Genomic DNA, 11,922 nt, shown 5'->3' on the forward strand with positions numbered 1-11,922 from the left:
CTGGCTCAGAGTCTCCATAGCATGACAAGCTGCTGTCCCACTGCCATTTTTACTGGGGTTATTTTGACTTAGTTCAAGTTTTACCCTTGGGCCAAAATCTAAGAGGAAGGTAGGTTTCTCAGTAGCAGGTGAGAAGAAGCCGCTGTTAGCATAGGGTCAGCATGGGGTTAACAACGCTTTGGGATGGGGGACAACCCCTCCACACCGCTGAACCGGTGTATTTGCATGGCTCCGTGGCAGCCATGCAGCCAGCCATGCTGCGTGGCTCACTGCCAGCCACGACGCTTGCCCTGGTTTAGCCCCAGCCAGCAATGAAGCACCACAGCCAAATCCAGGACAACACTCAATTCCTCACCAAGCAAAGCAGTTTTCCTGAACATTTTGTGCCGTGAGGCCACTCCCGTGGTTCCCTGTGACTGAAGCGGTATGTGTAGAGAGGCCTGGGGGAAGGATGTGAGCTGAGGGTTGGCAAACCCCGTCTGATCCTGGTTCTGCAAACAGCCACTTGAGTGGCATTGGCCAAGTCCCTTCCACTTTCTGTTTTCAGTTTATTCCATCTGTGACATGACTTTAAGGTTTTTATTATTTATATATTTGCAACACGGAATTAAAAAATATTCCTTTCCCCTCTGTCACTTTGACTTCTGTACCCACCCTCTGCTAGGTCTGAACTGTGGTTTGCCTCTCCCAGCTTAGCTTTTGGCTGCAGTGACTTACTTGATGACAGTCTGCTGTAATTATACATATTTCACTGGTGTGAGCCGGCATTTTATGGGTTGTTCACCAGAACTAAGATTGGCTTATTCTTCCAGTTGATTTGTTGATTGGTGTCCAACGTTTTCACATATCATTTTAACCTCTTTGGAGGGGACCAACTGCTCCAGTGGTCAGGAGGGTCAGAGCTATCGAATCCAAGAAACCTGATCTTTCAAAGAAGTCCTATGCCAGAGTTCATCAGGGAGTCTGCAAGGTTCCAGCCTGCAGTGGTATTCTCTGGGCCCAGAAAGAAGACTGGCAAGACTCGTGCCTTTGGAGCTCCTTTCTACTGTTTCCAACCCTCTAAACGTCAGAAAGGGGCCTGAAGAGATCTCCTGTTTCTTCTGACTCTTAGAGAATAATACTCTCAGTATTATTTTTTGCAGGCAAATACATTGCAATTTGACTTAATGCCCCTATTTTGTATACTGAGGCCATATTTCTCTTTTCTAAATTAGTCTTTATCGTACATGACCCTCAGACCATAGCCTACAGTGAAAGTTGTCTGTATTTAGGCATGCCTGTCCCCCTCTGAGTTTAGAAAAGTTCATTATAAGACTTGGTGGCTACAATGAGTTTGCCTTTCTTTCATACCTTGTGCTTGTAGTCACTCTTCCAAAGACCACTGTAGCACAAAGCAGAGAAATTGGGAACAGAAATACTTTCTCTTTTGCATGCTCGCTCCAAAGGAGAGGAGAAAAAAAAAAAAAAAAGTGGATGAGGAAGAACTACAGGTAGAAAGAGGCAAATAAAGTGGATGGACTGCATGACTTGCTGGGTCCCTCAGACCCTGGGACATTGCATGGGGAAAGTGTGGGACCAGACGCTTGGGTGTCTGGTCTTCTTCACCAAACGAATTTGAAGAGTTAAGTAGTCCGAGGAGCATATGAAGAGAAAGCAGAGCTGAGAGCTGGGGCTGAAGGAGAATGGACAAGGCATCCAGAGCAGGGACAGCAATGAGCAGGTAAGAGGAGGAGAAAGCACCACTTGGAAGCTGGTGGTGGGGACTGGTGGTAGGACAGGAGGCAGGGGCAGTGCTGGGCAAACAAGGGCTCGCTCACACCTGGGGCACACGAACCAGACTGAAGTCCCAGGCTCCCCCACAACCGCTGTGGCAACCTGCCAAGAGCAGGGCAGCTGAAGTAGTGAACTGCACTTCAGTCCTTTGATGGTGAATTAAAGTTAAATCCAAAGTTTATCTAGCTCTTGGCCTTTAGCCTTTCAAACAAACACAGGGAGAAGTGGCTGGATGATTGCGACATGAAAGCACACATGTACAGGCTGAAGGTCAGGCCTAGATTCAGCCCTCAACTGGAAGGCATGAGGAGCTCCTCTGCCACCCCAGCTTCGCCCAGCAATTCCCTTTGCATGAAGCAGGAAACCCCTGTTAGCTTACCTAATGTTTGTGATCGGTTGTCAGCTCTTTCCAGTCCCTCTAGCCTTGGTGGCCGAGCTTTACTTGGACCAGAGCTTAAGTTTTCTGCGTTTGAAGGTCACCAGAGAGCTGTGTCCTCCATCAGTGTCAGAGGAGGCCTGGCATATGCCACTGCCGTGTCCGGTCTTACACTGGTAGCCAGTACCCGGAACATCACCTAGCAAATTGCCGCATCCTCTGTTAGCATGGTTGAAAAGGCAGAAATTCTTCTGCTTGATGTGCTCTGACTGGTCTTGAGTTTTAAGGCCTATTAAATTAAAAAAAAAAAAAAGTTCAGAGGGTATTGAAGACCACAAAGTCAAGCTCTTACAAACTGGGAAAAGCCAGAACTAAGGTGACATGTCACATCACATCTGAATTATGAAGGATGCTTTAGTTGTTGCATAGGTTGTAATGCATGCAGTAAGACCAGGTGGGGTACACTTGTCTCTTACGTACAGCTGATACCCTGCAGAATTGGGTGCTATTCTGGCCATCATCACCCAGCTCCTGTGGGACCAGAGGCAAAGAAGTTTAAGCATTTCAGAGCTGGCTGCTGGATACTCCTCCTGAGCCTGGGTGCAGGCACAGAACTACAGCTGCTGTCAGTGGGATCTGCACACATAGTGTGCTCTGAAGACTCTGACTATCAAAGCAGTTCCCAAAAATTAATAACTACTTTTTGACTTAACATTCTCACCTGGCTTCTGCAGCTGTGAAAAGCAGAAAGTCGTGCCCAGGGAATGAATGTTTGCAAAGCACTGGGGTAGCTGAGTCATAAGCACCACAGGAAAATCCTTGAAGCTTCAAACAGTCTCCAGAACATCATCACACAATGAAAAGAAAGTACAACTATGGGCAGCTTCTTGCCAGTGGAGCACCATCCATGCTCAGTGTGAGGAGGAAAGGGTTCAGTGGAAGAAACATCACATGTGATCCTGCGGTAAAGCAAGAGTCCACGAGTGTAGCACAAGGAGAGTGCATGAAGGTTGTACGTGTGATTCTTGTGTTCCTGAGCATGGAGGGCTTAAGGTTGTGATCTTTGAGCAGAGTTTTGTATCTATCATGGAAGCTAAATTAGAGTTTGTTGGCTTGAGCGGGAGTCTCTCCACGGACCCCAGTAGATTTTGGAGGAACCTCATTTTACTCTGCTCTGTAAAATAAGTAATTGTAATCGTGCAAGACTTCCTCTCATTGTGGTCTTTCCCTCTTTTAAGCATTTTATTATTCTCTGAGCTTTTTATAATTCTTTCACAGAACTGCTGCAACATAGTGAACAAAACTGTGTAGGACTTGGAGTGGGGAAGCATCACCAGTCTTGCCTCTGCTGAAGTTAGCAGCTGAGGATTTTTGTATGTAAGTATATTTATTATCTGCTTTGAGTTCAGGAGCTGCCTTACAGACATTTATAAACCAAACAACACAGCCATGGCTGGCTGATCTTCAAACTGAGCAAAAGTAACGTAGTCTGTTTGGACATTTGTTGCTGAAGTGAGTTGGGCTGTCTTGTTGCTGGCATCAGAAGAGGTTTGTTGCATCATGGTGTTACTGGTACTGCATGGGGTTCAACAGAGGCTTTACAAAGCATGCTGCAGGGAATTGAAATAGACAAAACATCTTGTTTCAGACTGTGCGCAGATAAGACTAAGACTTAAATATAATCTAAACCCTTCGTCATGCAAAAACCGGATCTTGATGATGTAGGTATTAATCAATGGCATAAATCAATGTAGCACTGTCTTACTGAGTTCTTTCGTGTTCTGCTAGCTGAGGATACGACTCACTGTTAGTGAGATGGGTGTAAGTTCTGTTAAGTTTAAGAGAGTTTTCCTAGGTAAGAGAAGCACAAAGTGCTAGGCCAGAAATAGGGTTCAGTTCAACTGCAGTGAACTTCACACCGAGAGGGTTCAGGCCTTCTGAAGGCAGAAAACAAGAGGAAAAGCAGAGGAAAGGAAGTTCGGAGAAAACCTGAGAGCCTGCTGGAACAGATCCAAAGCTGGACTCAGCTATTTTGAACTACCTGTGTTGTACAATGCCAGAGTCAAGCTTAAACACGTCCCTCTCAAGCAGATATGATATGATGTTGCAGCCTGTAGATGATGGAGACTTTTGTGAATGTCACGTGGCTTTAAAAAGCCAAGAGAAAGGTTTGTTTTGTTCTTTCAAGGGATTAGGCCCACATTTGCTCAAGTAAAGGTTTTCTTGCTCGTTCCTGCTCACTGCGGTGGCAGCTTTTGAGATGGGCAGCACCTCTCGAGTGCCTGACAGACGTGTGCACCACTTCCCAGTAAGGTTCGTTACAGAGCTCACAGCAGCGGCACGTTATCATTAATTGCCACACACAAACTATACCCATTCTACCAACATTTAAGGAGATGTGACTCCTTAGGAAAATTTAATTACGCTTAACATCTGTTCTGGGACATTTTCAAGTACCACTCTACTGTGCTTTTCATAAATATGTATTCATTTCAAACAAATCCTGCTTGATAAAAAAAAAAAAATATAACATTTGTGTAAGAGGCAGCATAATGTTAACCACATCATGCGTTATAGAAACACCAGTTAGGTCCAGCTGTAAAAATGCATGTAAACTGAGCTCTGCAGCCCTCAGGAATTAATTTTGGTTGATGACCACATGGTCACAGATAGAGTCTATCCGCCTTTCTTAGACTAGTACTTGCTCTGCAAAGGCCAGTGGATTTCACAGCAATGAAACACAGTCACACAGAAAGTACAAACCCATGACTTCCTTTTCCAAATATTAACTCTTTGATCGTATGAGCTAAATGCCTATCACACGGAGTGTGTGTCTTCCAGCAGGTAAGTATTACTGGATCACACTAGGTCCTGCATACACCTTTGCTGAACATCCATTGATGAGAAATTAAGCTTTAGATAGGTTTTTTCCTGGAAGACATGGTGTTGCCCGCATGTTGGTGTTGCACAAACGTATCTGGAGCAAATAACACCAGAAACTTGTGCAAGAGGCCTTAGGTAATCACCTAAGGGGGGGCGGGGGGGGGACATTTGGCATGTTTTGTCTCCAAACAGAAGGGAGCATAATGATTAATCTCAGCTTTGCGTTAAGGTTTAAATTGCACCAAAAGACCGGTGAAGAGCATCCTTTCAGTCAGAGTTGTGTTCGCTCTTCTCCTGAAGATGGTATCAATGAGGATCCTCTGTGTGTTGCTGTTCCTCAACTTAGCCTGGGTATGAGTTTCCTTACTTGATTCTTTTAATATCTTTCTGTTTTGAAGAGGGAGCCTTTATTTGATGTTCGTTCATTAGATAGATATGTTTTGGCTGTCACCTAGCTCATAAGATTCAATGCACACACATATGCAGAAGCTTACTGTAACCACTTCACTGCTGGACTTTCACCAGTAGTTCTTGAGTATCAAGCTCTCTAGTTTTGCTTAATTAAGCTTTGCTGAATCTGCCTGGCTTCAGAAGCAGCAAAGCAAATACAGTAACATAGATTAATATTAAATACATTCATAGATTCATAGGTGATGCTTTAAGTCTTAAACCAAACTTTACTGGATGCTAGTGGCTCCAGCCAGTCAGGAATTTTCATATTTATTAGGCTGAATTCTACTCTCCTTTGGACGGTACTTCAGCAAAGTTTTCCACCTACAAATGACACACAATACTTTTATTACAAAATACATATTAAAAACCAAGGATTCCTGTGGCAGCAGCATCAGGTTAAACTCGAGCTAAATAAGAATAAATTTTTAGGTAATGAAAGTGATAGACTTGATTTTCAACTATGCTAATACAACCTTTCTGTTTCCTCATTGAGGTCGCAGGCCATAATCTTATGTTAGATTCTTTAAGTTTCTTTTTGTGACTGTTTTTTGAAGAATGTGCATGTTTTAACAAATGACAGAAATTATAGGCAGCAGATATGAAAGAACAAGAGCAGTTGTATTGGACCGATGCTGAAAGGGCACAGACCACCTAAAATTAAAGTTTTTATTTGTTACTTTCAAGAGATACTTGGGCCATGCTCAGGATGAATCAAACCAACTGATTTTAGTAATGACGTTCCAGTTCCCCAGGGCTTAGGTTCTGACCCTGGAGGCTAGAATTAGGGAAACTCTCTCTGCCTCAGAATTAATCATCAATCATAAAAATAATTAATCATTAATTTTTTAAAGAATTAATTATGCTGCTTGAAAAGAACATAAGATGTGCAGAGGAGTCCAGTTAGACCTAATTACATCTCAAGCCCTAAACCAGGGCTTTTTTTCTATGAAAATGAATTATTTTCCAGTCCTTTACTGAGCATCCTTACAGTGTTTTGGCTTAGAATTAGGTTATATATATATGTACTTCTGCTTCTCAGGTTTGAAGAAAATCTCAAGTATATTTATTTCTCTTCTTTCCATTAGCACAGTGGAATCCATCCATCACTAACATGATTATTTTTATTATGTTGTTATTAGCTTTCTTGCTCTTTATGCCAGGTAAAACAGTGCTACAAGCTTACACTTAGCAACTGTGATTCAAATCAGAAACACTAATGAGAAAACTTTCTTCAGATTTATCTCTAAGCCAGTTCTGTGTAGACTGAAGGTGATAGAAATCACCTAAAAAATTAGAAAATTATAAAAATAAAAAATGGAAATTTTTAAAATTATTTTTTTTTCACACAAAATAAAAACTTATGACTATTGCAGCAAATGGAAATAGAACATAGGATTTTTTAAGTATTTGCTTTAACTCACTCAGTTTCAATCTAATTTCAAGTTGATTTTACAATTGCACACAGAATTGAACACAAGATTTCTGTGGAATTATATTATCATGATGTATATCACATATACATCCTGAGCATCAACCGCTCCCTACATAGCAGCATTAATTTTAAGAGGTGAAAAGTTTTATTCCGACAAAACAAAAAAAACCCATACCTTACAAGAAGCGTCAGGAATAAAATCCGTGCGCTGTTCGGTGTGAAGCTTTCCAGATGGCTGTAATTTCCACACGTCAGCTACGCCACTGAGTGAGGACGTCAGCGTTAACGTTCCTGTTCTCTTGGCAGCTCTTCAGTTAATCTCGGCTTTGCTTTTCCCCCTTTTTCTCCCGGCAGGCGCAAGATGGAGAGAGCACCTTTGAAAAGGAGGGTGCAGGAGTGCGTGGTCCCAGGATTGTGGAGCACATGTCCCAGTCCACCTGCCAGTACGAGAAGAACTGGCCCATCTGCGCGGACGATGACTGGGTGAGCAATGAGCTCGGGGGGCGAAAGCGGTGGCCGTCAGCAAGGCACTACGGGCACGTGGCTGGGCTTTATGTCTGGGGGAGGACAGGTAACGCTTCATGTCGGGGCAGCCTGGAGAGATCTCCTGTGAGAAAGCAAGCAAAAAACGAGAAGAAGGATAGAGGGAGAAGAGAAGTTTGCAGGGGTGCAGAATCAGAAGAGAAAGTAAGTCTGGAAAAGAAAGATGAAATAAAAGAAAGCTATTCCTAGGAAAAAAAAAAAAGAAGAATTTTGATATTGCCACTGTTGCAGTTGGTAAGAGAAAGCCACTGGAAAGAAAGATGTGCAACAAAGAAAAGAAATAGCTAGAAATAACTTACACTTCACTAGATACTTTTTTGATGACAAAAAGTTCAGGAAAAGTTTCATAATGGTTGACGGGATGTCTTTGTGTATAAACTGTTAATTTATCTCTCTCTCACCTCTTGCATTTCAGCCCATCTCTATGCTACGTTTATTTGATGAAATCTTGGCAAAGGGCTTTAGTCTGTAAGAACACTAAGATTTTCTGAGGAAAATTCTGCTTAAATACGTTGGCCTCTGACATCCTTGCTCAAACTCGACAACAAACTTCTCCTTACAGCAGCCCTTTGCGGGGGGGGGGGGGGGAATATATATATAATTTCACCCATGAGGAACAGAGGAGAGGGAAAATCAAGTGTTTATTTGACCCTGCCTTTATGGCAGGTTTCTGAGGATGCGCTTCACCGATTCCATCACACCGGTGTCAGAGGCATAGGAGGTAAAGGATCAGTTCCCAAGTGGTTTGCTCTAAGTCACACAAGTCCTTGGCAAAGTTACTGGATGAATAGGACAGGACATCTGAGGAGAACTAGCAGAATCTTGCCCTATTTTTTTTTTAATTTGTTTCAGTGTTGGCCAAAAGTCTGCAAACATAATGTTAAAAAAAGGTTTGCTTGTGAAGGTTTTAACACAATTATTTCCCTCTTCCAATCTAAGGGTACAAAGTGTCCATCAGGCTGCAGAATGCAAGGACTGATTGATGAAACGGACCAGGATTATAGTCACAGAATAGACAAAATCAAGAAGCTGCTCGCAGAAAATCAGAACAACTATAAAAAATCCAATCGGGTAATTGTGGAAACCATAAATGTACTAAAACCAAACCTGGACAGTGCTCAGCGTGAGTATCTCGCAGCCAGTTTTATTATCTGTTGCTGAATTATTTTTTTTTTTTGTGCATAAGCAATATGTAGTGAAAATATTATATGCTGCACTTATCAAGAGCCAGAATAAACAGAGTAATACAAGATTCATAACTGCTAACTAGTAAAAACTGATGTAGCTTTTACCTGCTCAGTACTATGAGAAATATGTTCTTTGTTTTACGCTCATGTTTGAATTGCATTTTTTAAAACGCGCTACTCCTTTACGAACGAAGATCACACAGGCATAGGTGACTGTGATGCATTTCTCTTTCAGAGGTTGATGAGACTTACGGTCACGTGTCAGGAGAGCTGAGGCGGAGAATTGTGACACTAAAGCAGAGAGTTGTCACTCAAGTAAACAGAATTAAAGCTCTGCAGAGCAGCATCCAGGAGCAGGTGCTGGAGATGAAGCGCTTGGAGGTAGGTAGCTACGTCATTTCCATTCTTTCCAGAGCTTAGCTACAGGAAGAGGCTCTATCCATTATACCGCACAGGCGAGCAAGAAAACATGATGCAATGCTCACAGGATCTGATCTGCTGAGGCAAATCCCCAAGTGAGTTGCTTTCTGTGCAGCTGGGTTTTCTTTTCCTGCTGTGTGGGAACCAGCGTAAGCTCAGGAGGACTCCTGGTCCCATCTGCCGCTTCTGCTCTCAGACAGGCAGCATGGATGCTATACCTGCTGCTAACTGGCTCTGTACGAGGCGCTTCCCCTCCCGCAAGGAGCTGCTGAGCAGCCAGGGTGAGGGGGACGTGCCCTGTCCTTCCCCGGTGGGGCCACTGCTGCCCACGGCCACTGCTGGCCTTAGAGCCCGTCTTCCCAGGTTGCAGCCGATCCTGCTGAGAGTAACGCAAGGAAAAGTCCTGGCACAAACAGAAGTTTTTCTCAGAAGCCCATTTTGATCCCTGGTTCAGAGGTATGGCTTCTGGATCGTTTGGGAAAGCAGTGGTGCCCCCGCGATGGCAAGCCTCACAGCAGGGCCATGACAGGCTCTGGGACAAGTCCAGTGTCTTCCCCTCTCCTCAGAGGACCCGTTTCTATCCCCATGCCCAGGAGTGTGGAGTTTGGAGGGAGCGTGCCCAGCTCTGCAACACTCCCTCCAAACCCAGGAAGACACCCCTATGCGCTGAGAACGAAGGGCACAGAGATTGGGAACGTACGGCAACGTACTCCTCCACAGAGCTCACGCGCGCTGTGCTATTGCACGTGTTGTATTGACAGCGGAAATAAAACCAGGGGTGCCTTCAAAACTGAGCTTTGGAAAAGCTCAGCTGTAAGTGGGAGGTAGCCCAGCAGCTCCCACCTTTCCCCAGTCCAGTTAAAGCATACACTTGCTTGAGAAAGCCAGGAAAGCTCCCTGACAAAATTATTTCCCTCTGTTTATGTAGGTGGACATTGATATTAAGTTACGAGCCTGCAAAGGAAGCTGTGCTAGAAGTTTTGATTACCAGGTGGACAAAGAAAGCTACGACAACATCCAGAAGCAGCTTACCCAAGCCAACTCCATCAACCTGCACCCAGAGCTTCAAACCACCACCTTGAGCACACTGAAAATGAGGCCACTCAAGGACTCAAATGTTCCTGAGCATTTTAAGCATAAGCCTCTGCCAGAAATGCAAGCTCTGAACATAATTAATAACATCAGGCAGATGCAAGTGGTATTAGAAAGACCAGAAACAGACACGAACCCCTCCCGAAGCGACAGCTTGTATCACGTGGCAGAATCAAGGGGGGATGGAGCTTCACACACCAGCAGATTAGTTACTCCTACTCATGGGAGAGAAACCATTAGCATGGGAGACAAAACCTCCTCCACTGTTCGTAGATGCACCAAAACTACCACCACAAAATTTATCACTGGCCCTGACGGCCCTAGAGAAGAAGTAGTTGAGAAAATGGTTTCTTCTGATGGCTCAGACTGCTCCTATTTACAAGGAGCAGGAAATGCTGGAGGGGAAGGGAGCATGTACCATGTTGGTGGGTCAGATGACTTCCACAAGCTAGAGAGGTTATTCCCTGATCTAGACTCATTTTTTACCCCTGACTCTCCATCCACTGCTAGTAGGAACTTTGGTGGATCTAGCAGCATTTCAACTAGCAGCCACGTAACTGGCACAGGCAGTAGCCGCTTAGGTACTGGAGTACCCAGTCATTCAGGGACTTACGGGGGGAAAGGCAAATTTACAGACTTAGGAGAGGGGGAAGAAGATGACTTTGGAGGACTTCACCTTCACCCATCTGGATTCCCATCTGGCAGTGCAAGTCACTCCAGGACTGTAGTGACCAGCTCCTCTTCTAGTTTCAACAAGGGAGGCTCCACTTTCGAAACTAAATCACTAAAGACCCGTGAAATAACTGAGCAGCTAGGTGGGGTGCAACATGATCAGAGTGCAGAGGATACCCCAGACTTTCAGGCACGCAGCTTCAGACCGTCAAGAGGGAAGCAAAGGACAGCCAGCACTGGGAAAGGTACACAGGCATCACGGAAGTAGTTATTGAGGTAGTGGAGCTGAACTCCATCCATAACCAAACTGACACATTGGTTTTAGATACCGCAGTACAACAGTGTGATGATAAAATGCAAGCACTGTGCCTTGTTTGCTGCCACCTCGGAAACAAAAAGGAAAATATTTCATTAATACTCGGGTATTACATAGACAATTCACAATTTAAGAAGTATGTAAAGTTCTATTTTCTGAATTCTTTTTAATGTTGCCTGTCACTATACCTAGTGTAGTCCAAAACATGTTTAACAATTTTCCTCAGAGCTATTGGTACTTGGATTCCTCTGAACCTTTTATTAAACTTTGCTGATAACTCCTGTCAAACCAGATCAACTTTTTTTTTTAGACTGTGATGATATCCGCCAGAAACACACTTTTGGTGCCAAAAGTGGCATTTTCAAAATCAAGCCAGCGGGATCCAATAAGGTTTTGTCAGTTTATTGCGACCAAGAGACCACTTTGGGAGGATGGCTATTGATCCAACAGAGAATGGATGGATCAGTGAATTTTAACCGGACCTGGCAAGACTACAAGAGAGGTTTCGGCAGCGTGGATGGCAGAGGGCGAGGAGAGTTCTGGCTGGGCAATGAAAACATACACTTGCTGACTCAGAACGATACTCTCCTTCGGGTAGAGTTAGAGGACTGGGATGGAAATGCTGTGTATGCAGAGTACATCGTACAGGTAGGGTCTGAGGCAGAAGGGTACGCCCTTGCCGTGTCCTCCTACGAGGGGACTGCCGGGGACGCGCTGGTCGCCGGCTGGCTGGAAGAGGGCACCGAATACACATCCCATGCCCAGATGCGGTTCA

At 44.3% G+C, this 11,922-nt stretch overlaps 1 protein-coding gene across 1 annotated transcript in view; it reads left to right on the forward strand.

Moving 5' to 3' along the window:
- The first annotated feature begins 5,299 nt into the window (after nucleotides 1-5,299).
- FGA (fibrinogen alpha chain) overlaps nucleotides 5,300-11,922 on the forward strand; it is a 7,020-nt gene continuing 397 nt past the window's right edge. The window contains 6 exon segments of the mRNA XM_010281576.1: nucleotides 5,300-5,383; nucleotides 7,272-7,400; nucleotides 8,400-8,583; nucleotides 8,883-9,028; nucleotides 9,996-11,076; nucleotides 11,458-11,921. Coding sequence (XP_010279878.1) covers nucleotides 5,333-5,383; nucleotides 7,272-7,400; nucleotides 8,400-8,583; nucleotides 8,883-9,028; nucleotides 9,996-11,076; nucleotides 11,458-11,921 — 2,055 coding nt within the window. The 5' untranslated portion in view covers nucleotides 5,300-5,332.

Source organism: Phaethon lepturus, unplaced genomic scaffold, assembly GCF_000687285.1.
Source record: "Phaethon lepturus isolate BGI_N335 unplaced genomic scaffold, ASM68728v1 scaffold48470, whole genome shotgun sequence".
Lineage (NCBI taxonomy): Eukaryota > Metazoa > Chordata > Aves > Phaethontiformes > Phaethontidae > Phaethon > Phaethon lepturus.